Consider the following 27,117-nt stretch of genomic DNA (forward strand, 5'->3'; position numbering starts at 1 on the left):
CGTTCAAAAATCTCGTTCGATACATGAGGGAAATTCAGCGTTTTTATCGCAAAGTATAAATAAAATGTATAAATATTTTCGTTAAAGTCTTCTGATTGACTGCCGATAAGAACAGAAGCAGACCATCTGGCAGAGATAAGGCCACTTCGCATATTCCCCGCAGTCAGCCGCTGTCCAGTCAGGTGTCTAGCGTTGGGTTCTTGAAAAGAGGCTTCATGGAGGGGTTCGTTTGTTTTGGTTTGGAGTTTTAGGTGTCTTCTTTCTTTAGTTTGGCGTTAAGGCCGAGAATTAGAAGGATTTTGAGACAATGGTTAATGAATCAGAGGCTAATCAAGGTACACCTGAAATTGTACATTCAAATCAACTGCTCAAGGGATTGAATCAACTTCGCCAGCGACATGAACTGTGTGATGTTGAACTTTGTGCCGGAAAAAACAGAGTTTCAGCTCATCGTGTAGTCTTGTCGGCGTGTAGCCCATACTTTAATGCTATGTTCACAGGAAAGCTTCTTGAAAGCCAGAAACAAGTCATTTATTTGAAAGATATCGACGAAAGTGCCCTTCATATTCTAGTCGATTTCGCCTACACAGGAAAAGCTCAAGTTACACAGGAAAACGTCCAAGTTTTACTGCCAGCTGCCAACATGCTGCAGTTAAACAGGGTCAAGGAGATATGCTGTCACTTTCTCAGCCAACAGCTTCATCCTAGCAACTGTTTAGGAATCAGCAAGTTTTCAGACGCGTACTCTTGTCAAAGTCTGCAAAAAAGATCTAGGAAGTACATTCAAGATCACTTCCAAGAAGTTATCCAGTACGAGGAATATCTCCTCTTGTCACCTTGTCAGCTGACGGACCTACTCCGCGACGATAACCTAAACGTTGTTTCAGAACAAGTTGTGTTCGAAGCAGTTCTATCTTGGATTAGGCACAAACTCCAGGAGAGAATATCGCTTCTTGGAAAACTACTTCAGAACGTCCGTTTACCTTTGTTGACGTCGCGTTTTCTTACACTGAGCTACGAGACAAATGAACTTATTCGGGCAGATAGAGCAAGCCAAGTTTTGTTACATGATGCTTTAAATTACAGACATATTCAAGGGAAGTGCCCTTCTTTTAGCACCACAGTCATCCCTCGACGTGCGCCGAAGCGAATCTTTGCCTTGGGGGGTAAAAATGGTCTTTTTGCAACTTTGAGTAGTGTAGAATATTATGAACCCGAGAGGGACAAATGGATTGAAGTGTCCAGCATGAATCTAAGAAGATTCGAGTTTGGAGCAGCAGTATTAGATGGTAGGTTTTTGTTTCGACTCGATCAAGACAACACGGGTGAACTTCAATGAGATATAGTTTCACTCCTAACAACATACTTTCCGATAATTATATCATCTTCATTGTAGATTTCAGACATAAAACCCTTGTAGGGTTTTATGAGAAATTAATCGTGAGATCTTTTGATCCTAATTTTATTACCAGTTACACCCGTTTGTTCAAGGGTAAAGACAATTTTAAGTCTGCAAACAAAATTTCATGAGTCGAGGAGGCAAAGCTCTGAATATTTTTAATTAGAGAGCATATTTCTTAGACTTTGGAACAAACACAACATTTTCCATGCCCATTGCTATCCTTAAAGAACTGCAATTTTATTTCAAGTGATTTATAACTTCATCAAATACTTCACATTTCCATGTCCTTGACATTGTTGAGCATTTTTTCCTGTTTCATGTGCTGAACTTTTCTTTAATTAGTACATTTTAATCTAAATTTAGACTAGCTCAAATGATCAAATGTCAGCCAGTTTACTCAGTTGGTGAATTAAATTAGATATTCACAATGCATTGCTAAGATTTTCAGCAGTCTCAGGAAAACTTTTTTATCATAATTTATGTGATAAGTTTGACACATCGTTAGTTCAGACTTCGAGTCAAAGCATTTATAAGGTTGTTCCTACAATCAGTAAGTAGTATGGCTTGGCAAATCAAACTTGAGGTATCTCATCTTATAATTGATCCAGAAGCTGAAATTGTATTAGACTTTCATCAAGGCACTGGTTTCAGTTTTGAAAGTGTGCCATCTTAACAAGGCTTTCCCTTTGACCATTTTAGTTGCTATGTCACAACAATGTAATGCTCGTAAATCTTCTTCTTCCTCTTAAAGATTGTCATACAACCCGATACACCAGTTTGTAACCATTGGTAGTTACTGCACCTATCTTAAGTGAATGTTATATTAATATAGCTGTATCTCACAGGTAAACTGTATGCTGTGGGTGGCCTGGTGTGTGGTGTTGGTGTCCACAGTGGAGCACCCTTCAGGTACTGTGACAATGGAAGTGAATGTTTTGATCCTGATACAGGGCAATGGAGTAGAGTACCTCCTATGAATCAGTGTCGCAGCAACCACACAGTGCAACCATTAGGCAAGTAACTTTTGACTTTTGATGAAATGCTTCAGTTATATCTGTGCTGTGTGTCTTGTATGTGTTGGAGGGTGGATGGCATTTGTATGATACTTCTTAGGCCAGCTCTAGGTTATTACTTTTTCTACCTACTAAACACACACTTTAGTTGTGTGAGCAGGAGATACATCATTGCCATTATCAACATCACACTGCTAAAAAAGTTGGCAGGGTACCATACTATGGTATAAATTTTTTTTTTTCCAATAGTCAGTGTTGAATTTCACTAACTTTATTAGGCAAGTTCAGTCTTGGTAGGAAACTCGTTGTCTTTTACCAACAGGTGGGTACCTTTATTCTCTTGGTGGTTATGACGGTAACTCTTACCTCAACACAGTGGAGTGCTACAATAGTCGTACCAAACAGTGGAGTCATGTGGTGCCAATGCACTACAGTCGCAGCTGCTTTGCCACAGCAGCATGTGATGGATATCTTTATGCTCTGGGAGGATACGGGCCATCTTATCTCCGAACTGTTGAAAGATATGATCCTGCTTCAAATTCATGGGAAATGATGCCAGCAATGAGCACCTATAGAATTAATTTTGGTGTTGGAGTTTTGAATGGATGTCTTTATGTTGTTGGTGAGATTAATATTTGATATGTAAATTGTGAATTTTTTCGGATGTGACTGTTTCATCCATTGTGAAGAATTGTCAGAATTCATTCAATGTACTTTAACAGAAGTTTAATGTTATGCTTTAAATGTGATTCATGATAATTGCAATGTATGCAGCCAAATTCATTTGTCATTTTCATCTTGCACTAGGCGGTCACAATGGGGTGTCCCATTTACGAAGTGTGGAGCGTTTTGATCCGTTGTCTAGTGAATGGACTATGGTGGCACCTATGAGTCGACCACGAACAGGTCTTAGTGTTGCTGTATTGAATGGATTTTTGTATTCAGTTGGAGGACATGATGGATCAGGTTACCTCAATCTTGTTCAGTGCTATGATCCAAATACAAATACATGGCACAATGTCAAAAGCATGTGTTCAAGTCGTTGTAGTTTTGGTATAGCGACTCTTTAACTTTTGTTACAATAAAATAAAACATGCAGTGAGAACTCTTTTGTTCTAATGGACAGAAAATAATTATTAAGAATTGATAGCCCTCAATAATTCAGTCATTGGCAGGATGGTAAATATAATTTTATAAGCTTTATTTTTTCTCCGATGTTTAATGCTCTTGATTTAAGACGCTTAAACAATCCGCAAATATTGGAAGTTAATCAGCCATAAACTAAAGTTACAAAGAAATAATCTTAGGTTTTATTCAGCCAAGGAAGTGTTATTTTGGGTGACATGAACATAAAATATAGAATTCAAGGATTTTATTCTTTGACTAAAATAATTATTTACATTTGATGTGTACCCAAAGCCTGGTGCAGGCAGGCGGCAGCCATGTCAGTGGTTAAAACTTTTCATGTACAGGTCTTATGGTATCATTGTTATTACTTGGAAATCTAAGAATTGAGGGTGAGCGACTTCTCTTTCTAAATTTAGGAGTGGTAGTGATATGTTTTATCTACAGACTGTACCATGGCCAGCCAGCTGAACTATTTGTGGTAATGATAAGATTCTCCTTACCACAACTGTACATCATTGATTATGCATTAACACTCACACTTGTCTGGAAGAATCCTTTTATTTTAACAGTACAAAATCTCATTAAATTCTTTAGTTTAGGGTTTGAAATATGTTAAGTTCCTGTTAGTTATGATTGCAGCCATTCGGCTCTTTTTGTTTCTGAAAGACATAACTTATGAAATAATCTCAACACAATGTGCTAATTAACAATATTATTACTATTTATGAGTGCCGAGTTACTCTCAATTCCGGATTATTTGAAGTCCTTGATGCAAATATGTTTGTATCACTTTCCATACAAATTTTATTAGGGATGATACTTCCTTGTTTTTGTTCATTATCCTGTCATGTAAGATATTTCCTTAATTAAAAGGCCCTGAATTTGGTGTAGTTCATGCTGTCTGTACCTGTTAATCATATGATCTGCTTGGAGGCAACGATTGCTAGTATCCTAAATAGTTGAACTTAGGTTATCTGATGAAAACAGAATACCCATTCTAATCACAAATTCCCTGCTAATTGCCATGCCTACTTCTATGAATTGCAAAATAAGCCTCTCTGATTTTCCTTTTTTCACTGATTCCACTACCCATTTGGAGTTACGTTAAGTTTGTAGTAACATCCATCACTTTTCACCATATTTGTACTAATTAGATATAAGGCTAGCCCTGAAAAAATGCACAAGTCCTTCTTGGGATTTTATATTAGTATTGCAGTTGATAGCAGTAATTGAGACCATTACATTCCTCCATTAATCGACCAGAAGTTTGTTTTTATTGTAACAACCTATACCTCAGGTGGCGCTTAAAGAAACTGTCAGGTTTTTAAAAAAAATTACTCCAAACCCTCGTGTGTTGGTGATTGATAGTTATTAAGAAGTAGCTGTGTTTCTTCCAATAAACCGCATAAATCACCAATGAATTCATCTCATCCACCAGCCTTATGCCACCAAATTCTGCATCATTCTGCCACTCCTTAGTTTACTCATTATGGCTTCTCTTAAAAACTCTCTCAAAGTACAAATTGCAATACACTTGTTTTGGGGTCCATCCAGCCTTACTTGCCTAGATGTCAGTTTGTAGCACATCACTTAGAGCCCCACGGGAATTGGGATAAATTACTAAGGCAGGTAATCTCACAAATCAGGTGAGCTGACCACAGAAATCCAACCCATCACTGTTCTTTGGTCAATTCAATCAGACACCTTGCCCTGCTTAGCTAATACCCTACCTAGGAATTTGGAAGTTTCCCATTTCTTAACTTGATATCAGTATATAGAGCTAACAGTTTGGATGAACACTAGGGTCTTATCCTGTTTTCATGTCACACATTCTAGCAAAACTCTACTTCGAATACCGTAACACTTCATGTGTCACAATTGAGAAAAAACATCAATTGCACCTTACTTTGCCTTTCGGTTAAATAAATGCAATCCTATATTTATATGTTTAGCGCCATCCTGCATCCCAAATAATCCCTTCACCATCCCCAGGTTTAACCAGAGTTTTACAAGTTTTTAGGGCCACCTTTCCAACCAAAATAATTGTCAATGGTTTCACCATCTCTTGTCTATTCATTTGTTTTTGGTTTTGTCAATATATATGTTAATGTATTGCAATAGCAATTACTTCCTAATATAAATGTGGATTGTATTTTTTTGTTTGCCTTGTATATAATTTACACTGATGTTCAGCCAACAGTACCACCTAAACCTAATTGTTCTTTCAATTAAGCTTTCTGTTGTAAGGTGAAGCTGGAATCTGTCCCATATGGTTGTGAGGTCAGCCATGGTACTAAAACAATACATTATGACTGTATTATCTCCATTCAGGACCCGTACCACTTTAATATGGCCACGTTAATTTTTCTTGAGCCAAATGTTAAGAGGATGGAAAATTGGAGCTGAAAAACAATGACTAGTACACCAATATAATATCCTACTTTCACTTTATTACTTCTTTCAAATTCCTTTAATTTGAAGTCAGCCTCATTATGGCAATTAAATTAATCTGCTCCTAATAAACATACTAATTGAGAGGCAAGAAGAATGATTTTACTCATGTTAATGGGTCCTTAGTCCTTCACCTTTCATATGCAAAGAAATCTAAAGGAAACAATGTTTTCCTGTGTAAAGAGATCTTGAACCACAAAGCTACTGTTGTAACACTAATGGAAGATCAGTAGCTATGGCACTTCTTAAAGCGTTGAACCAAATCTTGCAACTAGTTTTGAAAAATCAATTCCATCTCTCCCTAGTACACCCATACACTTCTGAAACTAATGGCTTTTTGCCATACCCTTACACATTTCAAAATTCACGCATTACATGTTTTTTATTAGTTAGGGATCTTCATTATAACAAAACCTTGTACATTATATAGGATTGTAAATTCTGTATATAAAATGTGGTCTCTCTGTCCTTTGGAAGAACCTTTTAAAAGGAGTAAGTTATCTAACATTGATAATTTCTCCTCATCACTTGTGGTGATAAATAGATCAAAAATAGTATGAACAGTATTTTAAATAATTCCTCCCAAACATCGCTTTGTTTTTCCGAATCTATTGTGAATACAGCAAGTTAGGACTGATAAGTGAAGAAAATGTGCTATGATATCATCAATAGTATTAATCATGTCACTAGTGATCCATAAGATAAATCTGAATTAACATTGTACTGAAAATAGTAAAGACAAAAATGTAATGAATGCTGATTAGTGGGAAACTCTGATTTTTTAGTTTGTGTTAATAATACAATCCCAAAATAATTTGAACACAACTGAAAGGAAAATCTGCTTTTAAGTTTCTTTGGGATTTTTGACCAAAAATGTTGCTCTTGATTTGACACCTATTTTCATTTAAATGTTTCTTTAGTGAAAAATGAACACAGTTGTACCTCATCATATCATAGCCTATAAAATATTTGAAGGTACATGTCTCTTGGAAGTGCAGGGTTGATAATCCATGCACCACTTTATGATGAGAAGTGGGAAAAGAGAAAACCATTGCCTTTTGTGTAAATTAACAAAGAATGTTTATCTTTTAATGTTGCTGTTAGGTTAGCCAGTAACGGTTAGCAAAGGATAGCAATTTTCCTTCTATGAACATAGCTAAGGAAAATGTACATTCACAACTTCATCTGGACCTACGCACCCTTATAACTCAGATTGAGATGTAAGCAACCAATTGAAACAGTTGGGGTATCACTTAAACCTGAGCAGTGAGCTCTTCCCTATTTAATTAACATCATTTCTGAGAAATATAAACCCTGGTTTTGAAAAATGCTAACATCCTTCTATTTCAGTAAACTGTCTTGATCCACTCTTTAGCATGTTGTCCATTCAACATTAACAATGTCTAAAATAAAATGAAATTAATTAGGCTCCAATAAGCAACATATGCCAATGTGGTTCAAAAAAAAGCTTCATGTTCCAAGCAATTATGCTCTTACCTAAAGAGATAAAGAGAAAGAACACTTCAGATGGAAGGGTGTCTGCACAAAGTTTTCCAAACACTTGCTCTAAGTTCTTATTATATGATATTTGCGAATATTCATGGGGCCTGAAGGAAGTCAATTTTCGGTAGTGATTTCTACCAGAGGAACTAATAATCTAAAATTTTAATCAATTTTTTTGCTAAAAACAACCTGTCAAATAGTGAACATTTTTTTTAGAATTGTTGCAAATTTCAGTATTCTAATCACTTCAAAAAAGGGATGCATTCCATTCAATAAAACAATTTACTAAAATTGGAGGTAAAAAAAAAAATTGATGCGTTTTTGCCCAATAGGGTATGGAACAAGATCAGCTTGTCAAGTAGACAAATACCATTGTCATTCCACACTCAGACATCTTGAACAATTACACATGGAATACTCTTGGAAAATACTGGAAATTTAAGTCTAAAAGCAACAAAATATCTTTCAAGTCAATGGCACCACACACACTGAGAGTCAAAAATCACCACCAGTGGCTATTTGACTAAAGAGTTATGTTTAGGCCTCACATTACTTGCATCATGATGAAATGAAAGTAAAGTTGTCATATTGCAAAATAGAGGGTGCCAACAAATACAGCAGAGAACTCAAACTATATGTGTTAACATTCTCAATTATAGCATGTTATCCCTTGAATTAAAACATAAACCATGTTGACATCATACGAGTCGACTTTTGGCAAACATCACCCTTAACTGTATTACTCCATGTATAATTCAAACCCATAGTATGAGTCAACCCCCCATTTCAAGGCCAAGATTGGATTTTTCATCATTTCGAGTAACGAAAAATTCAGGATACTGAGAGAAAAGTTTCCAAGTTTTTGATCTCTTTATCTTATTTCTGAGAAGTGATTGAAACAAACGTGTGAATTAAAAAAAAAACTGCTGTGATGAAGCTTTAGAAACACTTGTGTTATATCACCATAATTCACTGATTTAAGCCATATATATGAGCACTCTCGCATTTACTGGAGAAGTAATTTACACATTATACATCCTACATCTTTGGCTTTATTTGATGTAAGTTTCAAACCAACTGGCTACACATCATGCCCCCAAATCACAACTGCTACGGGTAGCTGGTAGTTTGACTCTCAGATGGTGGCAAAGTGACTGGTAACCATTTGCATCATGTGGAAAATAAATTAGTACTTTCATCTTTTATCTTGATTTCTGGGTACAACAATATTTTTAATATGCATCTATTGCTTTTTTCGCTGATATAAGTAATTCCATAATTAATGATTTTAAGCATATATGAGCACTTCCCTTTACTGCAGAGAAAGTAAATTTACACAATACATTACTACATCTTGGCTTTAGTTGATGTAAGTTTCAAACAACTGGCTACACATAATGCCCAAATCCAACTGCTACTGGTAGCTGGTAGTTTGAACTCTCAGTGGTGGCAAAGTGACTGGTAAACCATTTGCACCATGTGGAGAATTAAATTAGTACTTTTCATCCTTTATCTTGATTTCTGGGTAAACCTTAATATGCATCATTGCTTTTTTCGCTGATTATAAGTCAATTTAAATTGGTCATACTCTAGAGTCAACTGTTTTGTTTAGACACATAATTGTCCATTTCTCCTCAGACAATTATTCGGGCTCATTCCAAAGATGCATTACTCTCATAAATCCATCATTTTCCTGGCATGTTCACCCAATCAAAGTATTCCAGGCACTCCCCAAAGTTCTTCCCTGCAAAGACAATTCATATCAATGATTACCGGTACTACTAGTTGTTATACTATAAACTTCCATTACCTCCATTAAATGCAATTGAGAGAGAACAATAACGACGGCAAGCTCAAGGGGCCCAAAGTAATTTAGGATCTGCCCCAAACCTGAAAATTTATAATACAAATCAAGTCAATGCCAGATCTACTTTAGAGGAAGGTCCTATCATACTGAGGGCGTGGAATTTTTAGTCAGTGTGATTACAACAACCAAGTTCTCACCCATAACTTATCAAACAGGATTGCCAGGCTTGTAAATTGCAACAAGCCATCCGCACGGGACACTTTCCACAGCCACATGATCACCCCATGTACTGCGATAACTAAGCACTTCCGCCTGTAGCTCCTTTATAAAGAAAAAAAATTATAATTGTAAGGTCACATTGCTGTATTTGCTGCTTTAAAGAGTATAGTTAAACCATAATCACAGATCTCAGCAACCCCCCAAAACAAAGCCCTAATGATGAATGCTTCCTTAATTTTGGAATTATCATCAATTAATAATGATTTCAAATCCTAACCTCAATCCTAAACCTAAACAAAACCATAACCCTAAACCCAACCCAAAATCTACAATAAAAGTAATTTTTAATACTTAACAATGATGTGATCATACGAATCTACTTGTATTCCCTTATTGACAATTTTTTAAAATTTGCAACATGTTGGCATCCATATCTTGCAGGCTAAAAATACCCGAAGAGACTCCAATAAAACAATCTTATCATAGTTTGTCTTGAGTATGTTGTAACCAATGACTGTCTGTTCACTACATAGTTCACACTGCGAATAAACATTTAGTGAACTCTATTATATATTATAAGCATTGTAATATGTAAACAATAGCCCCTATTAACTGCAAAAATTGCACGGATATTTGTCTGCAAAACATCTCGTTCCAAGAATGCCAACAGAGTAAAGCTAAAGGTAAAAACTGTGAGCTTGGAGGATGGGACAAATACACAAGAAATATATTCCCCTGAGCAAAATATTTGACCAGGTGCATAACTGAAATCATTCCCATCAAACCTGGCCAGCACTGGCCTGTAATTACTGCTTCTGTAACAAGATTTCCTACAAGCATTTAAGGAACAGTTAACTTCTAATTAAATACATTGCTGTCCATAGATCTTCCCTTGACAGACATATCAATAAGATAGGGGATGTTGTGGTGTAAGCAGACAACCTCCTCATGACTCCACTTACTCTGGGAATATCGGGGTTAGGTGTCTCCAATAATTCCACATAGGAATGTACTAATGAATCACAGAATCCACTGCCTAGCACAATTTTGAGCAAATAACGAGGAACATTTGATATTTACAGAACGCCGACTAACATGAGACATAACTCTCCTCGTCTTCGGTTTTGAAAACATCACAGTCTTTCCTTCCCGACCCAATTCATCGTGGGGCTTTGTCCTAACCCGTTTCCAAGGTGGAGGATAACGGTTCAGAAATACAGCACATGCTAACCCGACCAACAACCCACCCCATATCAGCGAAAGCGTCGATTAAATACCCATCGATCCCCAAACGGACATAAAATTGCCTCTAATATTTTGTTGCGCACGAAAGACACACCGTCTAAAATATCCAACACACAGCGAAGTTGATAAAAAAGAACTCCAAGCCTACGATGGCAAGGGAACCTGAAATAAAGCACTTCGCTGCCATAACAGCCAAAAAGAGATGGATTCCACTAATAAGATTGGGAGTAACTCCGGGAACAGTGTGCAAGCCCGTATTCTCGTTTAAAAATTGCATGGAAGGAACATTGAAGGAATGATCCGTTGGTCTGCATCCGAATTTTGACGTTTTTCACTGGGCCATCATGTGTTCTGCCATTGAATCGTTGTAGAATGAACATGTTCTGCTAATTCATCGAAAAAGCTTAGGTCCATCCACCCGAAAAATGTCACAAGGGCAAAGACAACGTAAAATCCACAGCTTTCTTCACAGCCGGCCATGATGTCGTCTGCTCTCAAGTCGTCTCAACTTGCGCAGCAACTTTTGTCTTTCGTGGTGAACCAGGAGCCGTGTTTATGATGTCGCAATGCCGTTGTGAGAACACGTAAGACTCACTCATTCCATGACGATGGTGTGAAGGGATCTTTCGTCCGTAACTTCGCAAGGGACTACAACGCTGCCATTATCTTAATTTTCTCTTCGCCTGAAAATCACGTGACAAAGCCTAATTTTAGACAACAAGACTGTCTTCCAAATATGGACGTGCTCGCAATTTACTAAATCACTCTAGGAAGATGTATTTTCAGATGGTTTGAAAATAGGAATCTCTTGAGGCGACAAAACTTTAGGCGTACCAGAGTATCTTCCGCGGGAATAAGACTGCCATTTGACAACCTTTTGTTCGCAAAAAAGACCACATATCAGACCACTTCCATATAGGGTTTTCCGGTTCAAAGGACATTACGACATTACGACATACAACACATGACAAAGTTCGTGAAAACGTCATAATAATAATGAGAAAGATAATAATGATCATGACGGATATCAGAAAAGGAAACTACAACAGACGTTTTTTCCATACTTCTAATCGAGATATATAATGAAATGCTTCTTTTCTGAATTGTGAAGCGTGCACCTTCAACAGGGAGCCAAATGTCACTCGATGATATCACCCCACCGATCACTGCTCAGGGAAAACCCTCAAACGAAAAAGTCAAATGGTCAGAGCATATTGGAATATATAGTACATTGTTGCGTTACTAAATATAGATAGCTCTTTTTGGTAGTGTTTTCCTCTCTTTTATTTTCCCTTTTTTTTTTCTATTTGCGATGTTATCGTTATATTTTACAGAAAAACAATGAACAACCTGAACAAAGAATCCGTCCCAAGCCTCTCGCGGCTTAACCACTCATCGCCTAATACACAGAAAACCGCCAGGTGCGCAGACAATCTAAATACGCAGAAATTTTTGCAGGGGGAATCCAATCTGGTATTATAGCAATCTCTTAGAAGATAGATAATGCGATTGATAAAAGCAGAACAGATCAGAACAAAAAATATATGTATTACATTTACGATGATTTGTCAGTTGAGGACTTCATAACGGTTTCTTTTTCTAGTCAAACAAACGAAAGATCTTTAGTTTCGAGAACTCGGCCGTGCCCTATATATTTTCTGATAACTGTATTCCTGTATCACTGACTACAAAACATCATCTAATAATCTTTCTCTTGATATCTTCCATTACTCAGCTGCGGGCCATTTTCACTTTTTGTCATGGATACCATGCAGAACAGCTGCGAATCACAGTGACAAAGAAATTGCATCATGATATAACTTTTGTCCCTGTAGAAAAATAAGAATAAAATTCACTCCGTAATTGATATGACCGATTGTGACCCTTTTTCTAATGAACCAGACGCCATAAAGGCTCCAACCTTTGGCATTATTTCATAATCCCCCCAATCCACTTTTCGTTCCTTCGCCTCTTTTGGTGATTGCATTTGTTTGTATACTTTTAACTTTCTAAACTCATTTACAAAATTGAGAAGATTTTCTCGGTTTCCGCATATGGTGTTATTGCTCTAACATTTATGGTTCACTGACCCAAGAAACACCCTAACAGACCAAAACAGAATTAACGGTTGCATTTGACACCATCCTCCTCTATATGGGGAGGCTCCCCATACCTCTAAGCTACAACGTCTCTAACGATTTGAACAAATACTTTACATTAATCGTGGGAGCTATTACAATCTAAAAGCTTTCAAAACGATTTACGTTATTAAATTGTTCAGAACGTTATTCTGTCGAAAGAAAGATAGACTGCTGAAAACGAGCTCACTGATCGATTTAGTGTGAGATGGAAATCATCCAGTATTACTTAATCACTCCCATATTGCGTGTATTTCTTACAGTTGGAAAGAACAATTTTACGAAAAAAATTACAATAAATCATGACAGCAACACACACGACGCCCGCCCTTACTAATCTCTTTCCTTGTGATAGAAAGTAATTTCTTGACACCGTTTCTCTGTTTCAACAGCATGAATTGTTTATTTCCCAGCCCTTAAGCTGAGTATGGAGGATGGCTTTTTTCTGAAATGACAATCCTCCTGTGCTGAAAATTGCACACAAAATTGGGTTTGACAACAGTTAGTGTTGGTTCTGGTATTAGCACTGCTTGCCAAAAACTAACCTTGAGAGCACGTGTTAATGGGTCTTTACCGCCTAGTTACTGGACATTGATAATTTACGCTCCCAAATAAAATAAGAGCTCGCAAGTTATTACAGAAAACCAATCAGATAAGAAAGAACAAATTGAATGCCTAATTTTGCATAATCATGACAAAGTTATATCACGCTGAATGTGCACATGCATCGCGCCCGGTCATAACACACTGTCAGCCAGTATGGAAAGTAAATATTAGTTCCCGCGTTTTTAAGCCGCAAACGTTAGCTGGCCCGTAAATTAGTTTTTTTTTTTTTTTCCACTTTGTGCGTGTCTTGAGGTTTGCATGTTCTGAATTGAATATTGTCAATCCCCTTTTCGCCTGCCCTGCACTTGAGAATGTCGACTGACTCAAGACGTAGGAAAGGCTTGTCAACGTATGGAATATTGGTTCAAATATTCCGGTCCTTATTTGTTGGTCACATAGGTAAAATCCCGATAGACAATTCTAATCGGTGGGTAATTATGTTGCTGTTATTCAAGTTTCCGAGATCGCCTAAGATTGAATTTGATTGGGCTGATGAATTTTGTGGAATGACTGCTTGGATTTTGCAGAAATCGATTTCTTTGTTCGCCCCGCAATATTTTGATAGATTCTAATTTCTCTTTGATTTCAACCAATCAGAACAGTTCATTTATGCCGCTGTGCATGGTTTGATGTCACTTTCTGTTCATCCGGGAATCTTACGCAGCTAAAGTTTGTAGAATTTTCGCTAAACTCTTGACGAGTGTAATGGATCCAGTTATTTCCTCTAATGTTTTCTTTGCCTGGTTGCTTGTTTTTGAGATGACAGGATTTTACTCCTAACGTATGCAAACGTCGTTTAAGCATAAAACCCTGGCGATGGTTTATGTAGCAGCGGTTTGTTGATAATTTCGTGGCAATTAATACAATCATGCATACGGTAGATGGCTAGTAGTGTTGCCAAGCTAAAACCACTGTCATCAGTGATCGCCGAGCCCGATGAAGTCCTCGTACAAAATATGGAAGAGACTGAAGTGCTAGCGGGCCTAGCCAGAAACAGTGACTCTGCGAAGAAAGCTGACATTTTGGACGAACTCAGAGCAAACGCACGGCGAAATGGTGGTCGCTTACAATTTGACGATCGACATGGCTTATTTCAGGTTCTGCAAGAAGCTCTGGCCGACTCAGATTCTAACACCCGACTATGTTGCATGGAATTCTTGTGTGAAATAATTCCTGAGTTTGGAGAGGATTTGGATAGTTGCATGACACTTGTTCTTCCTCTAATCGTGTCAAACATCGGAGACAACCAGGTGTCGGTGAAAAAATCCGCTATTCAGACCCTACATGTGTACATGAAACATTCTTCGCAAGTCAGTGCTGTTCTTAATGCAATCATCGATCATGGCCTTGAAAGTGACAACAGAAGGACAAGAACAGAAAGTTTAGTAGCCTTACCAATTCTCATTATGCCGAACCTGGCCCATGAAGATCTGTTTACGTTGACAAAAGCGCTTGTTGGGAAGTTAGAAACTTCGTCGAGACCCGAAACTTCACCTGCTGTCATTTCTCTGGAAAGGATACGAAATGTTGTTGGGTCCACAATTTTCGAAAGCTACCTTCATCGCTTATCGCCTGATCAACAAAATTTATGTGTATCAGCGCTTCAAAATCGAAGCGCCGATCCTGTTAAAGAATTAGAGTTGCTCGGAGGTCGCAAGGCCAAAAGTGCCGGTCACTTGAACACGAACGGAATCATTTCAGACGTTGAGCTACCAGAGAGAGGGACCGTGCTCGATAGAGGGCACACGATAGCCGTAACAAATACAGATAATTACCCTGATGCGAACTACGGACTGCTCGAGTTTGGTTTTGTCCCTGTTTCTGTAATGTTGAAACTAAGAGATCAAAGTAATTGGAGGATACGAGCCCAGGGAATTGAAGAACTGAAAACTCTTATGGGACAGTTAACTGATACAGAACCTATTCAACCCAATTTGGGACCGCTCTTTGCATTACTGCTTGGCTTCCTGGACGATGTGAACTTTAAAATTGGTGTCACCAGTCTTCAGATTATTGGATTGCTGGTTGCTAAATTGGGGGTTGGCATACGTCCTGTTCTTAAACCTTTGCTGTTAGCACTATCTAACAAATTAGGCGACAATAAGATTGTAATTAGACAGGAAAACATGAAGGTGTTCATGCAGCTTATGCAAATTCTTTCTCCAAAGTCAGTTTTAACTGTGTTGACATCAAACTTACAACATCGAAACTCAAGAGTGCGTGAAGAAACTGTAAATGTTTTCATTGCTGCACTACTTACATTTCCTAGTTCAGACTTCAATCTTCCAGAAGTGACCAATGCAATTGCTCCAGTATTAGTTGACAGTAAAAGAAGAGTGCGACAAGCAGCACTGGAGGCTTTTGCAGTTATAGCACAAGCAATGGGTCCTGGGCGCATTCAACCTGTGGTGACAGCAGTTGATGCCATTGAGCTCACAATGGGTGGTGATGGTGTAATGGCAGCTATTACTGCCAGGTTGGCCCGGAGGCAGCTTCCTCGCTTGAATAGGGATGGTTTGGTTGAATATGCTGTTCCTATGCCATCATCTGGAACAATCAGAGGTCAGAGCAACACACCACGTGGAGCTGACATAGACTGGATCTTAGCAGGTACTGCTGGAACAGGCTCAGCCGATCCATCAGGTTCCAGTCGCTCCACACCAGGACCTAATGATTCATTTTCCATGTCTGGGCCAAGTCCTCGAAGATTCTTTAGTGCAGGAAAGAATCGTTTACCCTGGGAAGGTGACCAGGCCAAGGATGTTACTCAGGTGAGAGTGATTGATTTTAGGAGTTTTACTTTTGTTTCCATTATGTAAATAACTTTTTCTGAGTTTTACAACATTTAGGTCTATGACCTCACTTTTAGTCCCTGAGAAAGCTGCACCTAGTTGTTGAAATGTTTTGGTGAAAACAAGAATTAAGTGCATTTGATTTCATTGCATATGTGTGTACAAGGGATTTTATTTATAGATGCATTATCAGTGACGATGTTTTTTTATTCATATGATTGGGAACAAAATACTTGCGATAGAGAGACAGCTAAACCACATCTATAAATGTGTGGAAATTTGTCAGTTTCAATCTAAAGCTTTGAATGTTCAAAGAGAAAAAAGAATGATTTGATATCACAGCTTGTTCTAGCTTGGGCCTCTCCCAAAGAGACTTATTATGATATCAGAAAACATCATTGCATTAGTTAGCACATTTTAAAGGTATTTTTTCTTGTAAAAGTGAATATGTATGCATAAAATTTGTAGAAATCATCTCTCATCCTCTCAAGATTTTTTAATGTACATATACCTTCTGCCTATAAGTTTGAATAACAGCTGTACAAATGCAAGCCTTGCTTGGCCATAAGACTACATCATTAATTTCAATCAGATTATTCCTCTATCTTTGCCAGATGCACATTCATAATTGCTGATTACAGCTCAAGTGCAATGTGATCTTCATAGCAGTTGGATTTGATAGATTTGAAAAGAAATATAATTTCCTGTCACCTGATTATTGGAACTAATCAGGGACAGTAGCTGAACATTCAAATGATGCTCAATGCTTGATTGACATGTCACCTTTTAAATTATTATGCAAATAGTTATTGTTGACAGTTCAAAAATTAAGTTTAATGTTTTCCAAAGTGGAAAAGGGTAATTTAGTCAGGATTTTAATTTGGTCAACAATGAGTAAACTCACTGTAGTAAATGTGGTATTAGAATGAATAATTGATTTGTTCAAAACTCTTCCCAATTTTAGCCATCCTTAAATTAGGTTGTGTATGATAGGTCCAGCCTCAACTTAAAAGATTGAAAAAGCCATACTTTAAATTGTAGTTGTAAATTAATTTCAACCAAACTTAAAAAGCTCATATTATGTGTATTTTATCTCAACATGTTGTTGATGTATCCCCAGCCAAGTTTTTTCATGCGGCTTGTTATAATTATTCAAATGTTTAATAAGGTTTAGGCACCTCTTAAAAGTTCAGTAATCATACTAATGAAACTACTTGGTTTTCATGATACACACATTTTGTTGATAAAAAATAACAATGTTGTAAGAAGAATTTTTTTGAGCATATCTATTGGGCAAAGGATTGTAAGGTGAATTATTATTGTGCTTAATTTGTTCAAATTTTGAAATTGCCTGCTGGGAAAATAGATGTGTTATTTGACAATACTCACTATCAGTACAAACTTGTTGTTGTCACTAGGGCATGAATATTAAAACAGGTGTGAAAATTAGATATCGCTTTTTAGGGTATGCTGTGGGTAAGCCATGGATAAGATATCACTAACATGTTTTTTTTCCCTTTGATTGTTGTAGATAGGTTTCTTCAAATGTTAAACCCACTATGAGTTTTGTTGCTATTTCAATCACTATGGTTACTTTTTCTTTCTTTGTCCATGGAGGAAACCTTCAGTTTTCTCATTGATCAATTGTTTGTTATTTGACTTTTCTGCTTTTTTGTATTGCTTTTAAATATTGCGTTATGAAACAGTTAACCAAGGTATGTTTTAATTTATATTTTTCAGCAAGCTGCTGCTGCTGAGAATATTGAACCAATACGACCACCAATGAAGCTGAATTCATGGGCTCCCATGGAAATAGTCAATGATCGAGCAACAAAATCCACCTCTCAGCCACGAACAACATCACTGACAACTCCACCAAAGTCAAAACTCACCACATCATCCTATGCTGAAAAGTATCATGCCATGAGCATACAAAAGGCAAACCAAGCTACCGAACGTCATGTCCCTAAAGCTACTGAAAACACACCAGGGAGCTCTTATGCTGAAATGCACCGAGCAAAGGCTAAGAAAGACAAATCTAAGGTTGTTAATCCTGGTGTGAATCTCAATCAAACTGCTCCAGCTGGTACTGTGAATAGTTATGCTCTACTATACAAGCGTGGAACAATTTCCTCAAAAGCCAAGGCTAGTAATAGTGCAGAACCAGCAATTGGAGATCACACACCCAAGGAAAGTATTCCAAGAGGTGCACAGTCAGTCACACCTACTCCTCCATTTTCCCTTCAAAGTTCCTTTTCACCGGGTGATGAAGAACCCTTCCTCTCATCACAGAGAAAACCTTTCTCAATGTCACTGTCCAGCTCATGGCCTGACTGGACTGAACTGAAAAGTGAGATGAAACCTTTTGGAAGACTGTCACCTGTGTCACATTGTAAGTTTTGTAGGATTAGTGTGTACAGTTGTATGCATGATGCCTAAGTTTTCTACTTTAAATTTTGAAAATCCTTGGAGATCCAAACTTTGACATCCTTAAAAGAGTCCTCTTTCCCATGGCACAGTAATGATACAGTTGTACAGATGATAATGTTTGTCTCATGATGCAGCAACTTGTGTCCCTTTACAAACAGCTGTTTAAAGATCATCTTCCAAAGTATGATGATCTGTTTGAATAACTGGTTGCCTGTTATAAGAACATGAGACAAGACAACTGTCTGTCTGCACAAGGAGTGTGTGAAATATTTGTAATGGTGCTTATAAGCTATTCTGAGGTCAAGTACATGGTATCAATTTCATGTACATGTCTACTAGATAAAACTTAACCGAAAACACTATGAGTTCAATATTTACTGACTCTTTATGGATCTTTTCTAGCTATACCTATGGACATGGACTCATCTGGTGAGCAAGGGGAGGGTGAGACGAAAAAGAATGGTATGCTAACTTTATAACATCGCACAAAGTATCTATGCCTCCCCAATTACTATAGGCTTTGGGAAACTAAATCATAGTCAGCCACTGTGATAAGTTTGTGGTTTTGAGTTTTGTTCCACTGACCTTTACACTGTTTTGATTGGTTAGTACATGAAACACCTGTTTCAATCAAATCAAAATTTTCATGATATCCTGAGTGTCACAATATCAAGTGAGAAGTGTTCTTTTTATTGAGAACAAATACAGATTAACCAGAAGTAATTTCAGAATTAAAAATGAAAATTAGTTATGGATGTTCCCTTTGATTTCCAATAGAAGTACCTCAGACACCCATCCACATGAAGCCTCAACTTGCACGATCAGCATCAAAGACTCGAGGCTTAAGGGCTACTGAACTGGGAGAAACTAAAAAGACTGAAATCCAGTCAGGTGTGATGGACTTCCTTGAAATGACACCTACACGCCCAACACAACTGGCCCCTGTTAAGGTATGTTTACTTTGTAAATACCATCATTAGTGTTATAGTGAGCTCTTTACTGCTTGATGCACGCACAAAAGATCATTGTCTTGTTTACTGCAAGGTACCAATATTTAGAGGAAACCTGCATTTCTTATTTTATTTTATTCTTACTTTTCTTTTACCAGGCTGGCAATTTTCCTCCTCAAGATGCTTTTAGTCAAGTTCACAAACAAGCAGAGGTGAAGAGAGCATTGAAAATGTACTCTGTGATCAGTGATGGTGAGGATGGAAGAAGTCGTAGCCCTTCACCCTTGGAGAATAACAATGATCTTCCCAGCACTCCACTGTTTGAAAAAGAAAGGTAATTGAATATTCTATATTTCTGAATGCTAAGCTAGGAGTCTATTAAAAAAAAGTAATGATTGTGTTAGTTCGGTTTGTTCTTTACATGTTGTCCTTATTCATTGGATTGTGGAATTGTTTAAGAGGCAAGCTATTTGTTTTATCTGTGCACAGAGAATGATGATGTCGGTTATCATCTATAATGTACTGCTGTTACAGCAACTAAGGATGAGACTTCATATTTGCTTCATTTGTTCTACAGATTGTCAAAACTCCCCACCAAACCTGAATCTCCATTTGACAGTAAACCACGAATTGCAAGAACACCAATTCACTTTAGAAGACTCTCGGCAGAAACTTCTTTGCAACTCCAGAGTCCAACACCTTTACCCCATAAGTTCTCAGACCCAGACGATGCAGGTCTTGGTGTGACAGGTCATGGGCTTCTGTCGACCACAGGGGGGAGGAAAACTGAATATTCACCTCTGGAAAATGGTGTGCATAATGATGATGATGATAAACATAGGAGATCTTCAAGAGTGGGTAGCAGCTTCTCAGGGAGAGACGATCATTTAGGGATGGGAAAAGTGGAAGTCGTTGGTCAGGGGCTGTTGAGACTGGATAAACAGCTCAAGGCAGAGGATGAAACGACCCAGTTACAGTATGAGACAGAAGAGTCTGATGAAGGAGTAGAGGATGATGACGGACGTGATGAGGAGGAAGAGGAAGAAGATGACCACGAGGAAGAGGAAGGTGAGGAAGGACAGTTAGAAGACGAAGACGAGGACGAGGAAGCACACAGTGAATCGGACAGTGAGGAAGAGGAATACCCTACTCCATCAGAATCACAAGAGGGTGACACCTCCACAGGGACAACAACAACACTAACGAGCACTACAACATCAACCATCAAGAGTGAAGGGAGCTCAGATAGCCTGGGAGACAGCGATGAGGACAGTGACTCGGGAATCAGAGAGAACATCAGAGATATGACACCGAAAACCATGAGGAAAAGTCTGTCTAAATCAACCCGAGAGAGGATGGAAAGAAGAAGACAAGAGGAAGAAGAAAAACTTCAGAAGGAGCAGGAAAGGTTTGCAGAACTTGAGAAGGAGCGTATGAAGCAGCTGCAGGTTCAGCGAGAGGAGGAGGAGAAATTGCGGCAGAAAATCTTAAAAGAGCAAGTAGAACTTGGAAAGATGCTTAATAGGAAGGAAAAAGAAAGGGAATTAGAACGGCAGAAACAGCAGCAGCTGCAAGAGGAATTGCAGAGGCAGGAAAAGGCTCTTAGGGATCGGCTGCTGAAACAACAAGAAGAGTTGGAGGAAATTGAACAGGAAAAGCAGCGTGAGAGAGAAAGGAGGCTGAAGGAGAGAATGAGACAAAAACAAAAACAAAAAGAGGCAAAGTTGCTTAGAGCTGAGAAAGAACGAGAACAGGAAGAGGAAATAAGGAGACAACTGGCAGAAAAGGAAGCTCAGCTGAAGAAGAAGCAGTTACAGAGAGCCAAGGAGCTGAAAATTGCTGCAGAACCTGAAAATACGAGTTAGTAAATGTTTCATTGTCATTGATTGTCTTAGACTGAAACAAAATTATCCTATATAAACTATAATCATATTTTTTATTTTTCATTTTTTCGCTAGATCTTTCAGTATCAGGGTCCAGTTCTCCACTGAAGTCCAACAAAAAACCACCCACAGGAGGAACTCCTAAAAAGAAGGCACCTGTTTCATCGTACGTATACATAACTATTCGCATTTGTTTACTTCAGGTGCACCGTACTTTATAACACTTATTTTACTCCTCTTTAGAGGAGCAAAGGGGTGATTCATCAGGCAGGTTCCTGGCACCATGAGGATCCTTCACAAAGTTTGGTACACGTAATCAATAAGTGTTTATTTTTCCTCACAGGACACAGTCTGAGCGAGATTCTAGTTATGCGGTTACAGATGATCCATCAGAGATCAGACGGCATCATGCAGCTTCCGCAGGCAGTACTTCAGCTCAGTGCTGGGAAATCAGTTTGGACGATCTGCAGCCCTTCAATAATCCAGACAATGCTCTGCGAGAAGCAATGAAGTATCTAGCAAACACAGAGGATTGGTAGGTATCCCAAATGATATAGATTGCCACTGTGTTGGTCCTGCTATGTTGTTCCTTTATTTTAAGAGTATTTGTCAATTACTCTGTTTTGCCGATAGAAACGTGGATTACAATTTGTGATTGAAAGTTTCCCTTGATTTCGGATGAAATACTCTTAGTAAAATTTTCTCTTTCTTTTTGTTCATATCAGGGAGATGAAGTGTGAAGGAATTCAAGGAATTCGTCGTCTTACTAAACATCATCCTGAAGTGCTGGTTTCACAGCTACACTCGGTGACTCTTGCTATCATAGCAGAGGTACGCGTGCTTTTTCAGACGTTTTTGTTTATTTGTTTTTTGTTTGACTGAAGCTGTACGGTTCTATTTCATTGCATTGTCGTGACTTTAACTAAGAGCATTGGAATGAAAAAGCTTTTTAAATATGGTTTGAATTTTCAAAGGTTAAAAATCTTCGATCACAAGTTTCTCGTTCGGGCATCTGCTGTCTTGGAGACATGTACACCATTCTTGGAAAGAACATGGATAATGTGAGTAAACCTTTCTCTTCTTCGTTCGCTTTTTTTTTTTACCAACCGGGGTAGAATGTCTCACAACTGCATGCGCTTGTGTTTGTTGTTGTTACTATATAGGAACTGGAAGTCACTGCTAAAATCCTACTGGCTAAAGCTGGTGAATCGAGTGGATTTATTAGAGAAGACGTGGAAAAAGCCTTGACAGCCATGGTTTCTAGTCTGACCCCAACCCGTTTAATAGTCGCACTTATTTCTGGAGGAGCCAGGTACTTACTTGAAAACATTTCTTAGCACATCCTGTGCAGTTTGGCATTTCGCCAGATTTTTTTTTTTTTAGAATACCTATTTTTTGTGTTGCGGCTAATGATGGATTTTTGTTGATCTTAGTTAACAGTGTGAAGCATAATCGATAAAGAACATTCTAAAATTTTTTCCTTTGAATTTTCACAGCCATCGCAACGTAACCGTACGCAAGACCACTGCCCAGTTTCTCAGCATGCTCGCGGACCGCATGGGACCGAGTCGAGTGATGAGCGGAGCCAAAGATGTCACTGAGAAAATTCTTCCTACTACAGCTCAATTCCTCACAGATGGTGGACAGGAAACTAGGTGCGTGCCATCAAGTATAGAAAAACAAATAAATCATGTAAAGGGAATTGCGGCTTCGCCCCATAGTTTCCAGCTGTTCACGTCAAGGTTAGTACTGTCAGCGTGATTCCATTTCTGCTTTTTATCCCCTTGTCTAGATACTATGGACGCAAGATTCTTTCGTCTATATGCGATCATCCCGAGTTTGACAAGCACGTGTCTAAACACGTGCCGTCCAATCTGCAGAAGAGCGTGCGTGACACGGTGGACAATCTTAGAACAAAGGTACGAATATGTTTAATAACCAATCACGATCCTTTTTGTTGTGGCTTTCTAGTTAGCTGAGAACGTTGGCTTGTTATGAAGCTCAGGTTGGTTGGCTGGTTTTTTTTTCTGTAGGGGCTGGGTGAACCCCCATCAGACCTTTCCTCCTCCGCACGGCAGCGGAAACCTGCATCTGGTGGTGGAGGTTCACGAAGCGGTGGAGTGCGAGGATCAGTGGCGGCATCTCCGTCCTCAAATTCCAGGTACATCGAAAGCCGCTTTAACTTTGCATTAACTTCGTTCATGTGATTGTTCCTTGTAAAACTATTGCTTTACTAAAGACCTGTTGGTTTTTCTGCAGATGCAGAACTGTAAGTCAACCACGCTGGTAGATTAGGGAGATGCTCAACAATAGGGAGGCGTAGTAGTTACTGCCAGTAAAGGGAAGGGGGGCTGGATCGAGAGGGATGCTTTTAAAAGGATGTCTGATTTAATGCGAGGGAGGTTGAGAGAGAGAGAGAGAGAGAGAGAGAGAGAGAGAGAGAGAGAGAGAGAGAGAGAGAGAAACAGATTAAAGCTCTCAGTTTGATAATATAATCTTAAGCGTTTTCTATAGAAAAACCATCACTTCTGGAAACCAATGTGACGTGGGTAAGAGAATTAGAACTATGACAATTTTGCCTTTTTTTTTTTTAGCTCGAGAGAACCTTCAAGGAGTGGCAAACCCGTGACACGAGATGGATTGATTCAGGTGAGTGTCCTGTGTAATTTTTAAATTAATTTATTTCCCTCATTATTTTGTCATCAGCAACAAAATTATAGCAACAGTTTCCTTGGCATTTGATTTGTGACAGGGGGAAGAGACGATCCCAAACTTAATCAACTCTCTACAGGCCAGTGATTGGAAAGAACGACAACAGGCGATCGATCAGTTTGTTGATTTAGTTCAGTTAAACCCGGATGGCTCAGGACAAAAGTTTACCAAGGTAATAATTTCACATGATACCACAAGTATCGAGCACGTTATGATACTTCATGTGAATCGATTATCTAGTGGAACCTTTTGGTACAAATAAACTTAACTTCAAAACGTATTTGTCGCAGGTTTTTGATGCGTTTATCCCTCGTCTCCAAGACTCGAATAGCAAAGTAAGGTGTACCTTGTTAGCGTGAATTTTGATTTAATTTGAATGGACTTAAGAACTAATTTTCCTATTGGTCTCTGATGTTTTTGTAGGTAAACCTGTATGCCCTTCAGTGCCTTCCCAAGATCCTTCACTGTTTAGCCAACCAATCAACTGCTCTGGTTCCTCCAATGGTTGCTGCGTTGACATCTAACTTTGCATCCAAGAACACGAATATTTTCTCTGCAGCAGAGGAAGCTCTTGATGAGTTCATTAAGCACATCGGTAGAATGACACAACTTGGTTTAGGTTATCGTAGTATTAATGGCTCTGGTTGCTGTTTTTTCTCGTCTTTGTTGTAGCTATACATAATTTTTTTAGCTTGTCTTATGTCAATTAACAAACAGCATACTTGTCATAGCCGATCCGCCTAATGAATGTTGAACATCAAGAAATCTTAGAGGCTTGTTATTTGCAAAAACAGTTATAATGATATGGCAGACTAAATGACTTTATTTGTTTATTGTCAGACAAAACTCTGTTAGTTCAACCATTTTGTTCAACGGCACAGTTTGGAAGCAGCCGAGTTAAACCGATCATGGTGGACAAGTTAGCAGGTCAGTGATCTTCTTGTGCAGTTTGTTGTGATGATTTGTTCTTGTTACGTCATCTTGTCTTTCTTCGTCTCTTTATCTTTCCTGCCTTATTTACTTGATTGGTGTTATTTTATTTGTCTTTTGTACCTACCCCACCCAACCCTTCGTATCCTGCCTATTTCCTTGTTTCTTTTCCGTGCCCTATAAGTGTTCTTATCTCTCTCTCCCTGCCCTTAATTCTTGAAGTATCTCTTATCCCCTTCCTTTGCAGTATTACTCAACTATCAATGTTAAATAAATAAACAGCGATATTACTTTTTTGATTGTGTCTGTTAGATATCGTATCGACAGTGCACACTCGAAAGCCACAAGTAGTTTCTCGCCATATTCTTCCTCTGTTGTGGAGTCTCTTGAACACGGCGAGTAACAGCAGTGCTGGCGCCGGTAACAGTGCCCTGAAGACATCCACTAGTAGACTAACCAGTACACTGTACTCCTGTATGGGCCGGAGTTTGACAGAGCAGGCATCTAATCAAGTTCCAAGAATACAAGAAAAGTTACACGAGATTATTGGTTCATGACACTCAAAAGCGGAGTGTCGGGAGCTCCAGGTCATCGATGGATTCTTGTGGAAACTCGTCATGCCTTGTTCTCGACAGAATCTGTCGGTTGTTGTGTTATCGAACGCCTTTAGTTCCCGAGCATTCTTGTGATATTCTTTTAGTTAGGTACTATTGTTGGTAGTACAGTATTTAGTGCTGTATCAACAGCAGATATTTACTTTTTAAATTAATGCAATTCTTAAAATTTTCCAAATATGGAGAGAGAAATAATCTATTTTAACACGAACGTAATATATTCTTAGTCTAACTGCGAAACGATAAACCAAAGATATTTGACTGATGCTGTTAACTTGACATCGAACAAACTGTCCTGAGTATGATAGGCTTTATTGTTTGTTTTGCTCACAACTTTACTGGTGATAAGCACTAAAGCGAAGATGTATATCAACATTTCAGTTGGTTTAGTGGGGAATCGGGAATCAACTCATTAGGATGAAGCAACGTGACCAGCAGTTAGGCATCCCAAATACCCTTTTTTAGTGAATTACTTCATCTAAAAGGTGGATATTATCAGTAATACTTATGAGAAATAGACGTCAGACACATTTTCATAGACGTGCATATCGTATCACTGACGAAGAGCTCGAATATTTAGTGTAGATTTTTTTTAATCGTTGTTGAAAATATGTCCTCATTTATATTCCGCGGTTTGTCAAGGGGCCAATAGGACATAACAGTTATTATACGAAGTGTGCAATTTATGAATTATCATATTTCCTTTTTCCTACTTTCTCAGTAAAAGCTTGAAACGTTATTTTTAATCCTGCTTGGTGGGGAAAGGGGAAGACGTTAAATCTTCCGCTACTCAGTGGAATAAAATGGAAACATTGAAATTACCGAAGGAAAAACCGCCCTATTTTTGTAACGTTACAGAATTTTATTTGTACAGCAATTACGTAAGCGTGTAAATGAAGTGGACGTAGTTAAAGTTATTTATTAGAAAAAGTGAACAGTTTATTGTCAGAGTCTCGCCAGGTACTCACTGGTTCTGACAACAACGTTACCTTCAAGCGGAAATGTAGTAAAAAAATTGTCATTTACTGGAGCCGCCGGATGCTTTATGTACGCAGTTTGAGCGGGACATTTAATTAAGTAGTGTCTTTCCCATTATTGGGTGGATTACATTTTAAAGAATTTAATCGTCGAGAGTGGTAATAAATCTTGGAATCTAAAGGATTTGATGTCGTTATCTCTTGTTGTACTGTAATTGCCTTTTCGATTCTTTTCCAAGTTCATACAAGCATTGCTCAAACCCCACACGAAGTGGATACCGAACATATTACAACAAGACTATATTGTGCATGACCTT

General features: G+C 38.3%; 2 protein-coding genes and 1 pseudogene across 3 annotated transcripts; 2 read left to right on the forward strand and 1 right to left on the reverse strand.

Annotated features, from left to right (window-relative positions):
* Nucleotides 1-92: 92 nt before the first annotated feature.
* Nucleotides 93-4,181, forward strand: LOC131774045 (kelch-like protein 28). The gene is made up of 4 exons (XM_059090061.2): nt 93-1,289; nt 2,248-2,415; nt 2,738-3,037; nt 3,223-4,181. The coding sequence occupies exons 1-4, from the start codon at nt 308-310 to the stop codon at nt 3,483-3,485; spliced, it is 1,713 nt and encodes a 570-aa protein (XP_058946044.1). The 5' UTR covers nt 93-307; the 3' UTR covers nt 3,486-4,181.
* Nucleotides 4,182-9,369: 5,188 nt separating this feature from the next.
* Nucleotides 9,370-11,639, reverse strand: LOC131774055 (ceramide phosphoethanolamine synthase-like; annotated as a pseudogene).
* A 2,532-nt stretch (nt 11,640-14,171) lies between these two features.
* On the forward strand, nt 14,172-26,984 carry LOC131774255 (TOG array regulator of axonemal microtubules protein 1). 2 transcript variants are annotated; one of them, XM_059090269.2, is made up of 20 exons: nt 14,172-16,283; nt 18,045-18,696; nt 19,137-19,196; nt 19,512-19,684; nt 19,843-20,018; nt 20,262-21,544; nt 21,643-21,733; nt 21,911-22,102; nt 22,293-22,398; nt 22,542-22,628; nt 22,731-22,879; nt 23,064-23,222; nt 23,360-23,486; nt 23,601-23,728; nt 24,162-24,216; nt 24,320-24,451; nt 24,570-24,614; nt 24,703-24,874; nt 25,120-25,206; nt 25,522-26,984. In XM_059090269.2, exons 1-20 carry the CDS (start codon nt 14,394-14,396, stop codon nt 25,764-25,766), a joined length of 6,009 nt encoding a protein of 2,002 aa, XP_058946252.2. In that variant the 5' UTR covers nt 14,172-14,393; the 3' UTR covers nt 25,767-26,984. The 2 variants fall into 2 exon arrangements, with proteins under 2 accessions (XP_058946252.2, XP_058946259.2); XM_059090276.2 differs by having other exon boundaries at nt 19,137-19,163.
* The last annotated feature ends 133 nt before the right edge of the window (nt 26,985-27,117 follow it).

This window comes from Pocillopora verrucosa, chromosome 7, assembly GCF_036669915.1.
Source record: "Pocillopora verrucosa isolate sample1 chromosome 7, ASM3666991v2, whole genome shotgun sequence".
Taxonomy (NCBI): domain Eukaryota; kingdom Metazoa; phylum Cnidaria; class Anthozoa; order Scleractinia; family Pocilloporidae; genus Pocillopora; species Pocillopora verrucosa.